This window comes from Macaca nemestrina, chromosome 9 (assembly GCF_043159975.1).
Source record: "Macaca nemestrina isolate mMacNem1 chromosome 9, mMacNem.hap1, whole genome shotgun sequence".
In the NCBI taxonomy this organism is placed as follows: Eukaryota; Metazoa; Chordata; class Mammalia; order Primates; family Cercopithecidae; genus Macaca; species Macaca nemestrina.
The window spans coordinates 96818485-96840208 of NC_092133.1; the positions used below are offsets into that span (position 1 = coordinate 96818485).

The window sequence follows — 21724 nt, forward strand, 5'->3', positions numbered from 1 at the left end:
TATCTCTTTCTCATCAAACCTTCAAGTTATTAATTTACTTGTATCAGTATAGATTCATGGTTCATTCTATTTAATAGGTTATAACTTGTTAATATATTTTTTTATTATTATACTTTGAGTTCTAGGGTACATGTGCATAACGTGCAGGTTTGTTACATATGTATACTTGTGCCATGTTGGTGTGCTGCACCCATCAACTCGTCAGCACCCATCAACTCGTCATTTACATCAGGTATAACTCCCAGTGCAATCCTTCCCCCCTCCCCCCTCCCCATGATAGGCCCCGGTGTGTGATGTTCCCCTTCCCGAGTCCAAGTGATCTCATTGTTCAGTTCCCACCTATGAGTGAGAACATGCGGTGTTTGGTTTTCTGTTCTTGTGATAGTTTGCTAAGAATGATGGTTTCCAGCTGCATCCATGTCCCTACAAAGGACACAAACTCATCCTTTTTGATGGCTGCATAGTATTCCGTGGTGTATATGTGCCACATTTTCTTAATCCAGTCTGTCACTGATGGACATTTGGGTTGATTCCAAGTCTTTGCTATTGTGAATAGTGCCGCAATAAACATACGTGTGCATGTGTCTTTATAGCAGCATGATTTATAATCCTTTGGGTATATACCCAGTAATGGGATGGCTGGGTCATATGGTACATCTAGTTCTAGATCCTTGAGGAATCGCCATACTGTTTTCCATAATGGTTGAACTAGTTTACAATCCCACCAACAGTGTAAAAGTGTTCCTATTTCTCCACATCCTCTCCAGCACCTGTTGTTTCCTGACTTTTTAATGATCGCCATTCTAACTGGTGTGAGATGGTATCTCATTGTGGTTTTGATTTGCATTTCTCTGATGGCCAGTGATGATGAGCATTTTTTCATGTGTCTGTTGGCTGTATGAATGTCTTCTTTTGAGAAACGTCTGTTCATATCCTTTGCCCACTTTTTGATGGGGTTGTTTGTTTTTTTCTTGTAAATTTGTTTGAGTTCTTTGTAGGTTCTGGATATTAGCCCTTTGTCAGATGAGTAGACTGCAAAAATTTTCTCCCATTCTGTAGGTTGCCTGTTCACTCTGATGGTAGTTTCTTTTGCTGTGCAGAAGCTCTTTAGTTTAATGAGATCCCATTTGTCAATTTTGGCTTTTTCTGCCGTTGCTTTTGGTGTTTTAGACATGAAGTCTTTGCCCATGCCTATGTCCTGAATGGTACTACCTAGGTTTTCCTCTAGGATTTTTATGGTATTGGTCTAACATTTAAGTCTCTAATCCATCTTGAATTAATTTTCGTATAAGGAGTAAGGAAAGGATCCAGTTTCAGCTTTCTACTTATGGCTAGCCAATTTTCCCAGCACCATTTATTAAATAGGGAATCCTTTCCCCATTTCTTGTTTCTCTCAGGTTTGTCAAAGATCAGATGACTGTAGATGTGTGGTATTATAGGAAACTTGTTAATATTTTTCAAAACTTTTTCTTTGGAGAAATGTTCAACTTTTTCATATAAAAAAGTCATGACTTTACATCATTGGAGCACTTGTGGCATCAATAGTGGCACTTCACATGTTTTGAGGTTCGTGGCATTGCAAAAAGAATAATGGAAAACAGACAGGAACCATGAGAATTTACCTTTTACTGTACGACACATTTTCCTAGGTAAACGAATTGCTCCTGTCGAGACGATTATCATCACATGGTGTTTTGAGCTGATACTCCCAACACTTGAGCTCACTGCAGTAGTACCAGGTGGTCATAAACTTACTACAGTAGTACAATACATACTAAAGTTAACTTTGTGCAGTTATAATTTAATGCCGCATTTTTATGCTTGTTTACATTTCTCTTAGTTGAAGCTGGCATCATGTTCTTTATATGCATACATTTTGATAAATTTTCACTTTTTATAATTGATTTTGTACATTTCATGGTAGCAATGGTAAAATAGACTAGTAATTGTGTAAATATTTTTGTTTGCTATTTCTGTTATTTGGTTCATCTGCAGGTTTTTACAAACTGCCATTAATTTCCAAATTGTTTTATATTTCTTGAAAAATATCTGCTAACAAGAGCACCCATGCAGTTCACACCATGTCATTCAAGGGTCAATTGCATCTCTAACTCCCATCTCTGATAGTAACCTGGCTCCCTTCATGCTTAGTATATAGTAAGTCCTTACTTAATGTGGTCAATAGGTCTTGGAATTGAGCTTGAGTGAAATACGTATAATAAAACCACTTTTACCATAGGCTAACTGATATAAATAAGAGTGACATTCCTATGATATATTTCTGGGCCCAGAAACATCACCGAACTTCTAAATAAGGACCCAAAACACTTCTAACAAACATTAAACATTGAAATCAATGTGAGCTTTACATAGCTCACATTGATTTCAATGTTTAATGTTTGTTAGAAGACTTTTTCTAAAGATTAATAAAAATAAGTAAGATATTTTTTACTCAAATTTCTGGTGAACCACTGAGTGATGGCAGTTGTAGTGGTGGTGGGTTGCATCAAGCAATCAATGTCAGCAGATTTCAGATTGTAAGGAGCACCACTTACCATTATGCAGTTCAGAAACAGGAACAAGTATGTCAGCCTCACAGAGTGCTTTTGTATGGCATCATTGTCAACAAGAGCACTTTTGTGATTATCGTAGTTCTCACAGATTTTTATTTTACAGTAATTTGCATTCATTCACTTGATCCTTTTCCAACCTGCTTGTTCCAGTTCGGGTTTGCAGACGGCAGGAGCTTCTCCTGGCAGTTTTGGGTGCCAGGAGGGAACCCTATTATTATAGAGTTTCTTTGTCAATGCTGCTCAGTGATTTAATCTAAATTATAAGTGTTTTTATAAGGATTAATTGTCCTACATCAAACTTGTAAGCAATGTCATGTACATAATGACATTGCACAGTCACTCACACACACATCCACTGTTGGTTAGACTGGCATCACGTAGACACATCAGTTAATCTCATCTACTGAGCTTTGGGATGTAGGACAAAAACAGAGTCCCTGAAGAAACCCCACACAGACATAATGAGAACATTTAAACGCCTCACGGACGGGGACCTCAGATGAGATTTGTTTTTCATCAATGTTATAATGAAATGCCATTATTCAAGGACCTGCTGTACTCACTTATTTGTTCAGTGCTCTTCTGTGTGACCAGTCTCTTGTGTCTCTGCCCTTAGGCGAGTCCTCACTCCCTCTGGGACTTCAACATCCTTCATCAGGTTGCCTCTGCTGCTTTCCCTCTGTCTTCACCCCTGTCTTTCTCAGATGTTTTGTGCCAAGCTGCCCTTTTAGGCAGAATTTTTTTTCTGCTCATGTGCTGAAAACCAATGCTAGACTGTCCTTCTCCATCCCTGCATGGATTCCTCCTGACTCTATTTAGTTTTTGACATTTTATTATATTTCACCCACCATTCAGGGGTGCTCTCAATTGATTCTTTTCTTTTTTTTTTTCATTATACTTTAAGTTCTAGGGTACACGTGTACATGTTACATATGTATACATGTGCCATGTTGGTGTGCTACACCCATTAACTCGTCATTTACATTAGGTGTATCTCCTAATACTATCCCTCCTCCCTTCCCCAACCCCACGACAGGCCCCAGTGTGTGATGTTCCCCTTCCTGTGTCCAAGTGTTCTCATTATTCAATTCCCACCTTTGAGTGAGAACATGCAGTGTTTGGTTTTTCTCCTTGCAATAGTTTGCTGAGAATGATGGTTTCCAGCTCCATCCATGTCCCTACAAAGGACACGAACTCATCTTTTTAATGGCTGCATAGTATTCCATGGTGGGTGTATATGTGCCACATTTTCTTATTCCACTCTATCATTGATGGACATTTGGGTTGTTTCCAAGTCTTTGCTATTGTGAATAGTGCCGCAATAAACATATGTGTACATGTGTCTTTATTGCAGCATGATTTATAATCCTTTGGGTATATACCCAGTAATGGGATGGCTCTTACTTAAGGTCAGAGTTGATGGTCAAAAAATGTGTACATGTTGCTTATTTACCAATGTGATGAGTCCTGGGGTCTGTAGGTAGAGCTTATATGATAAAAGAGCATAGTTTAGTAAGTTCAAGAGAATCTTCTCCAAGGAAGTGATACTGAAGTTATTGAAAGATAATTAGGGGATGGCTATACAGGTCAGGGAGGTGTGAGGAAGGATTCAGAGAAGGAGCATTCATGGCCAGGATCAAGCAGAGGCATAGGACTTGAGTTGCTGTGGCTATGCGAAGTGTTTTAGTGGGGATGGGGATGGGGATGCCTGAACTTGACTCTTCTTTGCCAGACTGTGATGAGGGGTTCAGGACACTGGGCACCCCGATCCTGGCCAGTAAATATGGTAACCTTCTACTGTGATCGGAATGTTTGTGCCCCCATACCCCTATATTTTATATGCTGAAACCCAAAATCATAAAGTGATAATATTAAGAGATGGGGCCTCTGGGAGGTGATTAGGTTTTGAGGGCAAACCCTTCACAAATGGTGGGATTAGTGATTAGTGTCCTTATAGAAGGGACTCCAGAGAGCTCATTGCCCCCTGTGCCATGTGAGATATAGTAAGAAGACACCATCTATGAGGAGCTAGCTCTTTTAATTGTGATGTTAGGGGGTCAATTTTAGATCTTTCCAGCTTTCTGTTGTGGGAATTTAGTGCTGTAAGTTTCCCTCTTAACATTGCTTTAGCCGTGTCCCAGAGATTCTGGTACATTGTCTCTTTGTTTTCATTGGTTTCAAAAAACTTCATTATTTCTGCCTTAATTTCATTATTTACCCAGTGGTAATTCAGGAACAGGTTGTTCAATTTCCATGTAATTTTGTGGTTTTGAGTGAGTTTCTTAATCCTGAGATCTAATTTGTACATATACAAATTAGAGTACACCATGGAATACTATGCAGCCATATAAAAGAATGAGCTCATGTCCTTTGCAGGGACATGGATGAAACTGGAAGCCATCATTCTCAGCAAACTAACACAGGAACAGAAAACCAAACCCTGCATGTTCTCCCTCATAAATGGGAGTTGAACAGTGAGAACACATGGACACAGGGAGGGAACCATCACACACCGTGGCTTTTCAGGGATTGGAGGGGAAGGGAAGGGAGAGGATTATGACAAATACCTAATGCATGTGGGACTTAAAAGCCAGATTACGGGTTAATAGGTGCAGCAAATCATCATGGCACATGTATACCTATGTGGCAAACCTGCACGTTCTTCACATGTATCCCAGAACTTAAAGTAAAAATTTAAAAAAGGATATACATATCATATGCATAAAAAGGATACAAAATGCTTATGAACAGAAAGATTCTATATTGTAAATAAGTCATTTATATTTATTAAATAATGGTTGAATGAAATCCTACTCAAAATCCTATCAGGTAATTTGAAAGTTGACAAGCTAATTTTAAATGTATTTGAAAATGTAAAAGACCGAGAAGAATCAAGAAAGTTCTGAAGAAGAGCAGAGCTCAAGAATGTATACCATCAGGTGTTTCCATCTTTATTACAATTAAAATAAGATGATATTAGCAGAAGGACATATAAATAAAGAAACCAGAAACAAATTCATATTTATACCATCCCCTGATTTATGACAAAGGTGAAACTGCAGTGTAGTGAGGCCACAATAATCTTTTCAATAAATGTTAGTAGATCACTTGGATATCATTATGGGGGAATAAAAGAATTTGACCCCTATCTTACATCATAAACAAAGGTCAGTATAGGTGGGTTATAAAGCTAAATGTGAAAGGTTAAAAATTTTTTTATAAAGCTTCTGTAACAGCCGGGAGTAGTGGCTCATGCCTGTAATCCCAGCACTTTGGGAGGCCGAGGCGGGCGGATCACGAGGTCAGGAGATTGAGACCATCCTGGCTAACAAGGTGAAACCCCTACTCTACTAAAAATATAAAAAATTAGCTGGGCGTGGTGGCAGGTGCCTATAGTCCCAGCTACTCGGGAGGCTACGGGAGGCTAAGGAGGGAGAATTGCTTGAACTCGGGATGAGGAGGTTGCAGTGAGCCAAGATCATGCCAGTGCACCCCAGCCTGGATTACAAAGTGAGACTCCATCTCAAAAAACAAACAAACAAACAAGCAAGCAACAACAAAAAACAAAGTTTCTATAACATAAGAGAATATCTTTATGACACTGAGGTTGACAAAAATTTCTTGAGTAAGACTAAATAAGCATTAATTATACAGAAAAAGTCTGATAAATTGGACTACATTAAAATTAAGAACTTTGTGTTAAGAAAGTCACCATTAAGAGAAAGAAAAGGCAAGTTAAAGTGGGAGAAGATATCGGCAATGTTTGTCCAATCAAAAACTTATATCCAAAATATATGAAAAATGCCTATAAATCAGTTACAGAATATATTCAAAGAGCCAATTAAGCATCAGAAAATGTCTTCATCAAGGGCATGCAACTTAAAGTGACAATGGGATACCATGACACATAGACCAGTCTGGTCAAAATAAAAAATACAGACACTGTCAAGTGACTGCAAGGATATGGAGCAACTAGAACTGGCAAAGGTAAAATAGCACAACCACTTCAAAAAATTCTTAGGCAGCATTTGATGAAGTTAATATATACATATTTTGAGACCCAATTTCATACTTGTTATATACCCGACAGAAATGAATACAAGTGTGTACCAAAAGACATATAAGAATGTTCATAGCAGCAGCATTTGTCATAGTCAAGAGCTGGAAGCAACCCAGTTGTGCATCAGTGGTAGAATGGATGACTAAATTGTAGTGTATTCTTACAATAAAATACTATAGAGCAATGAAAATAAACAAACTATGGCTATGTTCAACAACATGGATAAATCTTACCAACAATGTTAGACAAATGAAGCCAAACCAAAAAATACACATATTCTATGAATCCATATATGCAAAGTTCACAATAGGTGATAGTGGCTACTGTTTTGGGAAGTAGTGAGGAAAGGACTAAGAGAGTACTGCAGAGGGAGCTCTGTGTGTTTGTAATTTCTATTTCCCAGTGCAGGTGTGGTTTACATGAGCATGTTCACTTTGTGGAAATTCATTGAGCTGTAAGTAAATATATGGAATTATTTATGAATGACATGATATATAATTCAATGGGAACTTGGGAGGATAGGGAGGAGGTGGGGGAGCTAAAGAGACGTGAGTGGCCAAATGCTTACAATTGTTATTGTTGGGTTATGTATACCTGGGAATTTGTTGTACTATCCTTGCCATTTTGTGTATGTTTGAAGTTTTCCATTATAAAAAGGACCAAAAAAAGACAGAGAAAACTAAAAAAGAAAAAAAAAAAGTATTGTGCTTGTTACTAAAACCAATCTTAAGGCCAGTTACTAAAATGTAAACTCCTACAATTTTGAATAGCTATTTGCTAATACATTGATTTGCTGCATTCTTGGGATTAGCTTAGCCTGTCCATTCCTTTTTTAACTTGCTCCCTTCCTTCCCTTTTAATAAAGTCCTGCCTAAGCTCTAGGCTCTATTTTCCACCTCTCCCCTAAGATTAGGGATTGTTCAATTTAAATCAGTGGCCTTATCTCTCCCTGTTCTCCTAGTGTAACTCTTACCTTACCTAGCAGCAGGCCCTCTGTATTAGGGCAGCCCATGATATTGCTTTTATGATTAATCTTCCCTTATCCACAAACTTAACTGTTGAGAAGCAGGAGAAAGTGTGTGCCCAGGAGCTGGATTCAGAGACCCATGGTTACCCAATTCTACTTATGATTCCATTCATTACACTGTTTTAGGAAAATAAACAGATCTTGATTTTTGCATAAGAGTTGATTCTTCAACAAGCAAATGGGAAAATTGGCAGGCCCAGATATGTGCGTATAGCTGCTATTGGTTGGAAATTTGAACACAAAAATCTTTATCTACCCAGCCTGTGAGCTACAAATCTGGACTGAGTATAAAAAAGAATAAAACTAAATACCACATGTTCTCACTTATAAGTGGAAACTAAACATTGAGTACACGTGAACTTATAGATGGGAACAATAGACACTGGGGAACAGGAGAAGAGAAGGAGAGAGAAAAGGGTTGAAAAACTACCAATTCTGTGCTGTGCTCACTACCTGGATGATGGATTTATTTGTACTCCAGCCTTAACATTACACAATATATCTTTGTAACAAACTTGTACTTGTACCCCCAAATTTAAAATAAAAGTTGAAAAAAAAAGAATAAAAAGTGGCTGGCTATGTAACACAAAGATACTGTGGCTTGTCTTAAAAATAGGCTCTGACCCCTGAGGATAAAAATCAGACTTCTCCATGCGGGTCTAGTTGACATGATTAGACAACTCTACTAGAGTTCTGCCTTAGTGGTTGTCATATACATTGTCATAGACATCCTTGAAAAGAAAAAACAAGACAAGAGAGGAAAACTGAAGCTTCAAAATCCTTCCTGTATTTCTAAACATCTCTCATTGGATTGCTTGCATTCCTCCAACTGATAGATTCCGGAAGCTCATATAGTTACAAATAAGAACATGAGTGGTAAATATCCCCCCAAATTATTTCAGAACTCAGTCATTATAAATTGATTTTATATTCATATAATTATCTTTTTATTGATCCATAATTCAAATTTAGCAAAAAATTAAAGATGAATCATAAATGAACACTTGGAAAAAGGTTCAATGTTGGCATTTTATCAAAATAGGTTAACAATTTCTTATTCCTTTCTTATAAAAAACTGGATAAATAGAATTTTTAATCTTCATAAAAATGGAAATTCCAATGCAGATCAAGTATTTGGTTGTTTGGTTTGTTGAAAGCTTGACTTTGTTCGCTTCATTTAGACAGACTATAAGATGAAAAACTTTTAACACTAGAAAAAAAATTTAGCATTAGAATCACAGAGAATGGGATTTTGAAATGCCTCTGTAAGTTTATAGATGTTCCTAAAGTTCCATGTTTAATATTTTGAATAAAATAGGTGGCCATGCTCAGGATCTAGGAAGTTAATAGTAGCCTCTTTCTTTTTCAGATACGTGTTGACCAGTGGTCATGCCACTGCCTATCTATTTGTTGAAAATATTGTTTACACAGTAAGTTTATCTCTGTTTGCTGAGCCATTCTTAAGTAGCTCATGTGTGACTTGTACTTCTTTCTCTAAACCCTATATATACGACCTCCCTTGTTATTATTCCTTATTTTAACTCCTCAAAATATATTTGATAGATCCTTTAAAGGCCTGAATGGTTATGAAATACAAAGTCAAAGTTTCTTGACAGGTGATTAGCAGATTTCCCCGTTCTTCAAATGACCATTTCACATCTACCTGCAAAGGAGAGCAACACTCAGAATGGTGGTGTTTCTCAAATCATCCAAGGTAACAGAAAGTCTTTCTCTACTATTTATGAGAAGGCCCATCACTAGATTGAAAGCTCTTCTGGAAGTGACTCTGCCTGTATGTTCCCTACAAACCCCTAGAGAGTTAGCTGCTGAGATGTCTATATTTTCAAACTCGAGCTGACTTGGAGAAAGCAGATCTGGAGTGGAGACATAGAATTTCTCATGGAAAGTGAAAATAACTCACTGAAAATCATGTTTTTTCAAACTCTTCTGTCTTTCCACAGTATGTTCTTGTTACTGATTTTCAGAAAGCTGGTTTTGAGACTACAGCTTGGATTAAAGTAAGTTTTGTCTAGAATTGTTTCTCTATTCAGTATAGACATTTTCATGCTATGATTTATTTCTAAGCCTAGGGGAAACAATAAACAACATCTGGTTATCTTATTTCAAATTTGATATGTATAAATTGTGGATTGATCTTTATTGGAGCAAATTTGCAATCCAAATTCTCTTGGTGATTTATTTGCTTGGCACCTAATACACCTCTAAGCTTACAACAGTCATCTCATTTCAAATGTAAAGCCCCATTTTAAAAACAAAAACCATATACATACCCAAATATATAGAAAATAAAGAAAGACTAAAAAAATTTAATTTCCATAATTTTATCAAGAGACAGTCACTACTAATGCTTTGCTGGGGATCCTTCCAGACATTGTTCTATGTCTGTGTGTGTGTGTATTTTTAAATAAGATGATGCATTACAGAACACAAGGCTTTATTATTAAAAAAAGATTAGACACAATTTCTATGCCTTAAAATATAATTTAACACAATTATTGTTTATGATTATAGATTATTAAGTTTTATAGATGTTCCATCATTTATTTCAGCAGTCTCCTATTTTAGACATTTTCATTATTTCCAACATTTAAAGATTATATCTAAATCTTTATTTTTGTCTCTCATGAAGTATCATGACCTGCCTGATGTTTAAATGCTCTGCTAAAAAAAATGAGTATGAGGTGATAAGTCAATGTGGAATAGGTAATCTCCTAAGATAGCAGTCCCCAACTATTTTGGCATCAGGGACAGGTTTCATGGAAGATAATTATTCCATGGACAAGAGGACTTCCATGGGTCTCCTAGGAGCTGGTTTCAGGATACTTCAAGAACGTTACATTTATTATGTACTTTATTTCTTTTATATGTTACATTGTAATATATAAGAAAATAATTATATACCATAATACAGAATCAGTGGGAATCCTGCGCTTGTTTTTCTGCAACTAGATAGTCCCATCTGGGGGTAATGGGAGACAGTGAGAGATCATCAGGCATTAAATTTTCAGAAAGAACATGCAACCTAGGTCCTTTGCATGCACAGTTCTCGATAGGGTTCATGCTTCTATGAGAATCTAGTGCCCCTGCTGATCTGACAGAAGGCAGAATTTCAGGTGGGAATGCCAGTGATAGGGAATGGCTATAAATACAGATGTAGCTTTGCTTGCGCACCTGTTGTGCACTTCCTGCTGTGCAGCCTGATTCCTAACAGGCCATGGTCTGCTACCAGTCCATGGTCTGTGTTGTGGGTTGGGGCCCACTGCCCTAAGAGACAGTGGCAATTAATCCAGGTTAAATGTGATGATGTCTTTAGCCTAGGATGTTAGAGGAGGAGGCAGTGAGAAGTGGTCAGAGCCTGGATTTATTTTATCTTTTTAAAAGCTAACAGAACTTGCATATAGATTAGATTGTGTGTTGTGGAAGAAAGAAAGAAGTCAAAGATCATCATATTAAGAGGACAAAGGAGGAAAAATGAACAACTCAGTAGATGCTTAAAGAAACACTGTTAAGAGGCAATATCCATTTCAGATTTAAAAAAAAATTCTTTGCAAATTGAACAGAACAATTGAAGTCCCAAAATGATCAATAAAAACATCTTACTGATTTTGTCCATTCAGCCACTCTCTTACCAGATTAATGAATCTTTGTTGTATACAGCCTTAGGTTGGAGCAAACACTTGCCAGGAATTGAGAGGGGCCCGCGTCACTATGGTATAAATCTTAAGAGAAAGGCCAGCCATGACAGCAAAAGCATGTTCATCTTCAGAGTACTTTGGGGACACTCATAACTTCAAGTCATTGTTAAAAAGTCTGAGACAAGGGAATTAGGGAGATTGACCTCCCCAGTAAGCTATGAGTCATGAGAATCTTTCCATAAGGAGAGCTAGCTAGGATACAGGCATTCTGTGGCAGGTGGAGTTCGGGTGAATCTGCCAGTCCAGCCGAGAAGCCTTGTCTAAGTGACTGTTTTCCTCTGCAGTTCAGTCATCTGACTGTCTGGGGAAGCACACTGACTGGTCTGGTGTTCTTTGGCATCTACTTAACCATCTGGTCCCCCATTCTTATTGCACTAAATATGAGAGGACAGGTAAGTATGCCAGATTGGAAGTTTGCCTTCTGTGTCTTGTGATAACAATGTTTCTCCATGTGTAGGCAAGCAGGCTCTCTGTGTTTTGCAACTGTATTGAGATTCAGTAGAGGCTGGTGCTACCTGTTTCTATCAGGATCTATCAGGAGGTAAACCAAATTAAAGAATCTGGAAGATGTCATCTAGTCCACAGAAATGGCATTTTAAATTTAAAGTATTATAAAAAGTCAACCTAAACCCCCTTACTTACCTGGCATGTTCACATTTTCATAATAAATTATGTGTTAATTGCACATCATACTGATATGTACACTTTATGGCCCTTTGGAAACTGGAGCTATTTTGAGTTGTTCATAATCCAGTGATTATATTGGTTACAGTTTTGATGTTGTACTCTGATTAGTAGTTATCCTCTGTTGAGTCATCTGTGGAAGTTAAATCTAACAGCTCTATGAACCAGTATCTCTTTGAACTAGAGAGGCTGAGATTAAAGGTCTTTATACTCACTTGAATGTCTTTTTATTTTTTTCTTTTATACTACCTTTTTCTAGTGCATGAGATTGAGCCATCAACTGTGACAAACTGGATCATGGAATCTCACAGTATCAAGTTTGGATAGAAAGGAGCTTGGCAGTCTTGTGGTCCACACCTCCTCAGTTTACCAAAGAAGCTGTGCAAGCACAGGTCTCCAGGTTCATCCCAGAGACCCCACCCTGGGGTTGCCCACAGCAGTCCTGTCCTTAGACCCCCAAAACAGGCTGCTGGGCCCTATGTTTTAGGGACCTCTGCACTGGCCCTCCTTCGCTGGGTGTATTTCTCTGCACAGAGTGAAAAGCTGTGATGCACACAGCCCCTTCTAGTGTGTTCTCTGGGCTCCCAGGAACCCAGGCCTCTTTCTCAAACAGCCAAATGCCCATTACCAAGGCCTGCTTGGGCCTCCTTCCAGATGCAGGGCAGATTGCACAACTCTAGGTCCGAGGGGCAACTGTTTGCAAGGGGTGTGCACTAAGTAGATTGATGTTTGCACTGGTGTTTCCACCCACGTTTAAAGGAGGATGTTCATGCTGGGGCACAGAACCTAGTGGAAAGGGAAGAACAGTGGGTCAGACTTTAATTGGTGTTTCCCACCCAGGAATACATATTTTAGGGGCAGGTCTGTGCATGGCACAGCTGTCTGCTATCTCTGCCTCACTTACTCTGCAGAAGTAAATGAAACCCCTGGGTTGACTGCAGTCTAGACTGTGTCCAGCAGCTGTTTTTTGTGAGGTAGCCCTGAGTAGTGTTGCTTGCCTTTTGACCTGGTGGCTCAATTGGCTAATATCCCAGGGTGCAGAGGACCTCCGCTGAGGGTGCTAAGTGGGATGGACCTGTCCTGCACGAGTGGTTGTGCTTGCCCTCTAATGCATTTTTGCTTTTTGTAAGAAAAGAGGACAAATGTCTAATGCGCTCTTCAGTTCTTTTCCAAATTCAGACAATAGAGGAAATTAGAGGAGATTGAATAAACCCAGAAGATTGTTGTGTAGCAAAATGAGCATTTCCAACAAAGAAACTGTGTGTGTTTAAAGAAAGCAACTCTATTTTAAAGCAGTATGATTGAGCCCCACAAAACAAAGTGTCGGCTATAAGACAACAATCTTTTGGTAAGGTACTGGGGCTTAGAATATCTGTTTTGTGCTCTCTTCCTTCTGGTTCAGGGTTGATCTGCTATGATAAATATTTTATTTGGGGAATTTTTTGGTACTGGACAATAAACAGGGCCACAGCTGATTGCCACAGACAATTTTCTAATTTAGAGGACAGTGACAGCTGACAGGATGGGTCACTTGGTTTGTGATTGGCAAACTAAGCCCATTTGTCGAGGTTTCTAGGTTGGTGAATGCTCAGAAATGAAGGGTATTCTAGAAAAAACTGCTTTTTATAGGCCCAGCACGCTTCCGCTGCACAACTCTGCTATCAAAAAGACTTTTATTATTATTTTTTTTTTTAGACAGAGTCTTCCTCTGTTGCCCAGACTAGAATGCAGTAGCAAGATCTCTGCTCACTGCAACCTCCACCTTCCAGGTTCTAAGCGATTCTCTTGCCTCAGCCTCTGGAGTAGCTGGGATTACAGGTGTGTACCACCACGCCTGGCTAATTTTGTATTTTTAGCAGAGATGGTGTTTCACCATGTTGGCTAGGCTGGTCTCAAATTCCTGACCTCAGGTGATCCACTGGCCTCAACCTCCCAAAGTGCTAGGATTTCAGGTGTGAGCCACCATGCTTTTAAAATTACTATTTGAATAATGCTTCTGATGTTTTTTTTTTTTTTTTTTTTTTTTTTTCTTGAGAGTGAGTTTTGCTCTTGTTGCCCAGGCTGGAGTGCAATGGCGCAGTCTCGGCTCACTGCAACCTTTGCCTCCTAGGTTCAAATGATTCTTCTGCCTCAGCCTCCCAAGTAGCTGGGATTAGAGGCATGCACCACCACACTTGGGTAATTTTTTATGGTTAATAGAGATGGGGTTTCACCGTGTTAGTCAGGCTGATCTCAAACTCCTGGCATCAGGTGATCCACCAACCTTGGCCTCCCAAAGTGCTGGGATTACATGCATGCACTACCACACTTGGCCAGCTTCTAGTGATTTTTATAAACCATTTTTTGTAGTTCATTAAACAGTAGGTTTTTGGCAAATAAACATGGTTATTTTAATGCTTTACAATTAAACTGTGTAATAGCAAATGGTATTTTTCACCCAGAAGCCAGAGATTTGACACACAAAACATTTTCTCTATTCATAACTTTTTTTTGAGATAGAGTTTCATTCTTGTTGCCCAGGCTTCAGTGTAATGATGTGATCTCAGCTCACTGTAATCTCCACCTCCCAGGTTCAAGTGATTCTCCTGCCTCAGTCTCCTGTGTAGCTGGGATTAAAGGTGCCCACCACCATACCCAGCTAAGTTTTGTATTTTTAGTAGAGACGGGGTTTCACCATGTTGGCAAGGCTGTTCTCGAACTCCTGTCCTCAAGAGATCCACCCCCCTCAGCCTCCCACAGTGCTGGGATTACAGGCGTGAGACACTGTGCCTGGCCTATAACATCTTTAACCTTCAAAAAGATGCACTGTTTCTGCTGGGGGGTTCTTATACTAATTTGATTAAAGAATTCTTTGTTTTGTCCATGATATTTGGAGTTTTTCTCAGGGGGGAGAATGCAGGTTTTCTCTTGATGGTAAAGGAAAAGATAGACTGTAGAATTAGAATTCTTCTTCGCTGTCAAAGAGTCTTTATCTTCTGTAAAGAATCTCATGATATGGTATGTGAAACCCAACCAGACAACACATTAGGAAGTTCCAGTTGAAGTTTCTGGAATCAAAGAAGCCATCTGCATCCTTCCTCTCTTGAAAGTATGCCACATTTATGGTATCTTAAAAGGAACCCTGTTTTTCCTTGTCTCTTCTCAAGCTTATATCTATAGTAAGTTAAAAACTCAGATTGTATCTGTCCTGATTAATGCCAGTCAAACCCTCAGCTATGGAAAATATGTGATAATGTTTTTCTGTAGGGGACTATGTGTTTTTTCCCCCAGTAACATATCTGTGAGATTTAAGTTTCCCCGTAATGGGTCCCCAAGGCAAATACTTAAAGGTAGAATATGACTAAATTATTTTTAGCTCACTGCCTCCCCCAAAGTTGCCTACTGATAGAGAGTTGGAGAGATGAGGAAATCTTGATCCAAAATTAGATTAGGAAATGTGTTTATATTTTATGCATGCTTTTCTCAATGTTTTTGTCTTTAGTAGTGGTAGAGGGAATGCCATGTTACTTGACCTCTGTACAAAAGTCAGGAGGCTTGGCAGGGTTTACGCCCCAGGCAGTTAACCTTTCGCAAATCCCTTTACCTGCATTAATCTCCCAATCAGCAAAGTCAGAATAATACCACTCACCCTAATTACCTGAGAGGATTCTGGAAAATATATAACAACCTGTGGAAAATCTAAAACACGCATGCTCTTCTTTTTCCTGGAGTGATGAATTTTTAAACCTTCATGAATAGAAAGATTGCTGTGATTTAAACTCCAAATTCTTTTGGCTACATAGTTTTAACATTTTATAGGTTCTAAATTGGATGTTTCTCAGCAATCAATGTTTCTCCATTGATTACCTGCATTCAAATCATCTGGATTGCTTGTTAAAATGACAACCCCTCCACCTGCAGGCAATCTCTCTCTCTCTCTCTCTCTCTCTCTCTCTCTCTCTCTCTCTCTCTCTCTCTCTCTCTCTCTCTCTCTCTCCTCTCTCTCCTCTCTCTCTCTCTCTTTCACACACACACACAGAGTGAATTTGGAACCTCTGGGTGTGGCACACCAGCACCTAAATTGTAATAAATCTTCAGGTCATTCTTTCCTTTAAACTTTGAGAACCACTGCTCCAAAACCCCTAAAGACTCCATTAGAATGTTTTAGCTGTCATCGGGTGTTACAGGAGAAGATGATACACTGAAGATACAGCTGAGAATGTCAGTGGAGGAGAGATTTGAAGTGAGAATCTGCCTAAGGTCAGGAGAACACTTGTTTTCGGGTTAAGTTCTGTGGTGTGGGGCCATGTTCGCTTGCCTTAGCATCCATTCTTCTTCACCCTTTCCTAATTGTTCCCATATGTGCTGTGACTTTCTCCCTTATTCCTGGGGAAAACTTAATCCCATCCCTTCTGTAGTGATTGATTCATGAAGCCAAGAGACATGGGGACACATTTGTCAGGGGCTTCTGGGATAGCAGCAAGTGTGCTCCTAAAAGAATCCATCAAAGAGACAGCTTTCTCCTCTGAATGCTGTGGTTGCTACTGTGATGCTGGGAATGGTTCAGCCAAAGGAGGAAAACCACCCTCAAAATCCTGCTGCTGGCATGAAAGATAGACTAGAAGACAAAAAGGCAAACAAAACCAAAAGTCTTTTTTATGGCTTTATTATTTGACAAGTAAACAAAACCTAAAAGTCTCTGTGTGATTGTTGACACCCTGTATAAAGCCAGCTTCAAAGCCCAACCCAAATGGGGCACTCAGAGAGTGTCTGCTGTGTGTGACTTGGCATTTTGGGCAGCTCTTGCCAAGGAAGTTTCTCTCCACCCAAGTGAGGCTGTCAAGGTGTTTCCTTAGCTTCACAAGCCCATGGTCGGTCAAGGAAGTAAATGCTTTTTAAAAACAAAATCTTTACTATAGCATATTTAACTGTTTTACTACACCTAAAGTTGCAGATTGGTTTACAAACCTTGTAAAGAATTATTTAGTGTTGCGATTATTAGTTTTTTAGGCAGTAACATCCTGGAAAATGTCTAACGGGCATGTCTTAAGCTTATTGGAATTAATCTCAAATACAATATTGAATAGACTCAGTGCAGTTTTCTTCAAGTATCATATTTCAGAAACCCGAGGCCTGTCTGGTGAGGAGCAGTCAGCCTCATCAAGGAGGAAGTCCCATCAGTAGAGGCTTGCCTTTCTGTTTGAAATAACATTGTGGCATATTTTTGTACAGTTTTCTTGAATATTGAAGTTGGCTGAATTATTTGTTGAAGTCTAATTTCCATTCTGACTTTTAAACTTGTATATTTTGTGGAACAGTAAGACTCACTTACAAGAAGTAATATGCTGTGTTTCTGGATGACATTCTTATCTGAATACAAAGCATGATGAGATGAGCAAAGTTAACATGGCAAGATTTCCTGGTTTCTCCCATACCTGTGACTATTGTCACCTGCACCCTGGGGTCCCCCATTCATGTATATTTCTCTTCTTGAAGCCTCCTGACATCAATCCCTGTCTGAGGCAATTTCTAGAACAAAAAAAAAAATGAAAACTATAACAAAAAGCCCTCTTCACTGATAATAAAAAAAGAGTCAAAAACATGGACTTGACCAGTGCTAGCGAGGTACGTTCTCATAGCCTATAAATATTTGGGATCTAAAATCAGAAAACTCAGGCGTCCATCAGACAACAATTTTGTCACAGAATTGCTTGTCATTGTTACCTGTAATACCAACTTGTTTTTGGTTTTCTTTTCCTAATTAACAAATGAAAAATAAAGTAGATTTTTTAAAGTTGAAAGCTACTTAAAGTGGTTTCAGGTTCTTTCTATACGCAGTGATGAGCACAGCACCTTTATCAAAATTGCCTCTGGATTCTCTTGAATCCTTCCAAATTAAAGTGACCCGAATCTGATTTCTTTTCTATTCAGTTAAAATTGTAACGGTGAAAGTAGGATTTGAACTCAATTATCTAATGCCTAAATCATTTATGACATTGAGTCTATTGTCCATATTAGCCATGCTTGTGTTATTTCTGAGCCTCAGCTTTTCAGGTGTATGAAGGAGATAATATCCTTGGATTTTTTATGGAAATTAAAGAAAATAAGGCATGTAAATAAGACTTTGTTGTTTATTGAAAAATTACTGTGTGTCAGACAGAATATATTTATAAAAATATGTTTTTACTGTACTCAATTACATGCATAATAACTTTAGCATCAGCTCATTCAGTAATCTGCAACCTCAGGAAACAGGCTTAGAGAGAAAGAATCAGCTTTTTGGCCAGTCAGGGAACAGAGTAGCTGGAATTTCCCCTGGAGTCAGACTCTAAGCTGTGAGTGTCCTCACTTTGTGACTCTGGATAGCACCTACAGTGATAATAAACCAGGCATCTGAGAAATGGTTAACACTCCTGAACATTTTGCACTTAATAAATTTTATTTGAAGTGACTTAACCTGCAATGCAATTTAATTTTTAAACAATAAATGGAGAGTTAGAAGGAATAAGCAGACTTTGTGCTTGAACTGCAATCTTGTGTCCATGAGCCGAATCTGTCGTATGGTAAAGCAGGTTTCAAACAACAGTGTTTATTTTTTATGTACATTATGAAAAGTCAAATGGTGTTTCTGGTTTTAGATCCTTAAGGAATCGCCACACTGTCTTCCACAATGGTTGAACTAATTTACACTCCCACCAACAGGGTAAAAGCTTTCTTATTTCTCCACAGCCTCTCCAATATCTGTTGTTTCCAGACTTTTTAATGACCGCCATTCTAACTGGCATGAGATGGTATCTCATTGTGATTTTGATTTGCAATTCTCTAATGACCAGTGATGACGAGCTTTTTTTCATATGTTTGTTGGATGCATAAACATCTTCTCTTGAGAAGTGTCTGTTCATATTCTTCATCCACATTTTGATGGGTTTGTTTGATTTTTTTCTTTTAAATTTGTTTACGTTCCTTGTAGATTCTGGATATTAGACCTTTGTCAGATGAGTAGACTGCACCATTTTTCTCCCGTTCTGTAGGTTACCTGTTCATTGTGATGATAGTTTCTTTTGCTGAGCAGAAGCTCTTTAGTTTACTTAAATCCCATTTGTCAATTTTGGCTTTTGTTGCAATTGCTTTTGGTGTTTTAGTCATGAAGTTTTTGCCCATGCCTATGTCCTGAATGGTGTTGCCTAGGTTTTCTCTAGGGTTTTTATAGCTTTAGGTTTTACATTTAAGTCTTTATTCAATCTTGAGTTAATTTTTTTTAATAAAGTATAAGGAAGGGGTCCAGTTTCTGTTTTCTGTGTTTGGCTAGCCAGTTTCTCCAGTACCATTTATTAAATAGGGAATCCTTTACCTATTGCTTGTTTTTGTCAGGTTTGTCAAAGATCAGATGGTTGGGCCGGGCGCGGTGGCTCAAGCCTGTAATCCCAGCACTTTGAGAGGCCGAGACGGGTGGATCACGAGGTCAGGAGATCGAGACCATCCTGGCTAACACGGTGAAACCCCGTCTCTACTAAAAAATACAAAAAAAAAAAAAAAACTAGCCGGGCGAGGTGGCAGGCGCCTGTAGTCCCAGCTACTCGGGAGGCTGAGGCAGGAGAATGGCGTAAACCCGGGAGGCGGAGCTTGCAGTGAGCTGAGATCTGGCCACTGCACTCCAGCCCGGACAACAGAGCGAGACTCCGTCTCAAAACAAACAAACAAACAAAAAAAAACAAACAAACAAACAAAAAAAGATCAGATGGTTGTAGATGTGTGGTGTTATTTCCGAGGCCTCTGTTCTGTTCCATTGGTCTATACATCTGCTTTGGTCCCAGTACCATGCTGTTTTGGTTACTGAAGCCATGAAGTATAGTTTGAAGTCAGGTAGCGTGATGCCTCCAGTTTTGTTCTTTTTGCTTAGGACTGTCTTGTCTATACGAGCTCTTTTTTGGTTCCATATGAAATTTAAAGTAGGGTTTTTTTTTTTTTTTTCTAGTTCTGTGAAGAAAGTCAATGGTAGCTATTGATACAAGTCAATAGCATTGTATCTATAAATTACTTTGGAACATATGGCCATTTTCATGATCTTGAATCTTCCTATCCATGAGCATAGAATGTTTTTCCATTTGTTTGTGTCCTCTCTTATTTCCTTGAGCAGTGGTTTGTGGTTCTCTTTTAAGAGGTCCTTCATATCCCTTGTAAGTTGTATTCCTAGGTATTTTATTCTCTTTGTAGCAATTGTGAATAGGAGTTCACAAATGATTTGGATCTCTGCTTGTCTATTGTTGGTGTATAGGAACGCTTGTGATTTTTGCACATTGATTTTGTATCCTGAGACTTTGCTGAAGTTGCTTATCAGTTTAAGGAGATTTTGGGCTGAGACGATGGGGTTTTCTAAATACACAATCTTGTTGTCTGCAAACAGAGACAATTTGACTTCCTCTCTTCCTATTTGAATACTTTTATTTCTTTCTGTTGCCTGATTGGTCTGGCCAGGTCTTCCAATACTATGTTGAATAGGAGTGGTGAGAAAGGGCATACTTGTCTTGTGCCTGTTTTCAAAGGGAATGCTTTCAGCTTTTACCCATTCAGTATGATATTGGCTATGTGCTTAACAGAAATAGCTCTTACTACTTTGAGATATGTTCCATCAATACCTAGTTTATTGAGAGTTTTTAGCATGAAGTGGTGTTGAATTTTACTGAAGGCCTTTTCTGCATCTATTCAGATAATCGTGTGTTTTTTGTCATTGATTCTGTTTATGTGATGGATTATATTTATTGATTTGTATATGTTGAATCAGTCTTGCATCTCAGGGATGAAGTCAACTTGATCATGGTGGATAAGCTTTTTGATGTACTGCTAGATTCATTTTGCCAGTATTTTATTGAGTATTTTCATGTTAATGTTCATCAGGGATATTGGCCTGAAATTTTCTTTTTTTTGTTGTGTTTCTGCCAGGTTTTGGAATCAGAATGATGCTGGCCTCATAAAATGAGTTAGGGAGGTGTCCCTCTTTTTCTGTTGTTTGGAATAGTTTCAGAAGGAATGGTACCAGATCCTCTTTGTACCTCTGGTAGAAGCCAACTGTGAATCCATCTGGTCCTGGACTTTTTTTGGTTGGTAGTCTATTAATTACTGCCTCAATTTCAGAAGTTGTTACTGGTCTATTCAGGGATTTGACTTCTTCCTTGTTTAGTCTTGGGAGGGTGTATGTGTCCAGGAATTTATCCATTTCTTCTAGATTTTCTAGTTTATTTGCATGTAGGTGTTTATAGTACTTTTTGATGGTAGTTTGTATTTCTGTGGCATCAGTGGTGATATCCCCTTTGCCATTTTTTATTGTGTCTATTTGATTCTTCTCTGTTGTTTTCTTTATTAGTTTGTCTAGTGGTCTACCTATTTTGTTAATCTTTTCATAAAACCAGCTCCTAGATTCATCGATTTTTTGAAGGGTTTTTTGTGTCTATATCTTTTTCAGTTCTGCTCTGATCTTAGTTATTTCTTGTCTTCTGCTGGCTTTTGAATTTGTTTGCTCTTGCTTCTCTAGTTCTGTTAATTGTGATGTTAGGGTGTCGAATTTAGATCTTTCTCACTTTCTGATGTGGGCATTTAGTGCTATAAATTTCCCTCTAAACACTGCTGTAGCTGTGTCTCAGAGGTTGGGATATGTTGTGTCTTTGTTGTCATTGATTTCAATAACTTA

At 38.5% G+C, this 21724-nt stretch overlaps 1 protein-coding gene across 6 annotated transcripts in view; it reads left to right on the forward strand.

Moving 5' to 3' along the window:
* LOC139356366 (phospholipid-transporting ATPase IB-like) overlaps window positions 1-21724 on the forward strand; it is a 112384-nt gene that overhangs the window by 8211 nt on the left and 82449 nt on the right. The window contains exons 1-5 of one of the 6 annotated variants that reach the window (XM_071070187.1): window positions 5446-5906; window positions 9030-9090; window positions 9266-9374; window positions 9622-9678; window positions 11661-11768. In XM_071070187.1, the coding sequence (XP_070926288.1) occupies window positions 9348-9374; window positions 9622-9678; window positions 11661-11768 (192 nt within the window). In that variant the 5' untranslated portion in view covers window positions 5446-5906; window positions 9030-9090; window positions 9266-9347. Of the gene's footprint in view, window positions 1-5445; window positions 5907-9029; window positions 9091-9265; window positions 9375-9621; window positions 9679-11660; window positions 11769-12319; window positions 13317-21724 lie in introns of those variants that run through there. The other 5 variants (XM_071070186.1, XM_071070185.1, XM_071070184.1 and 2 more) reach the window with 5 other exon arrangements.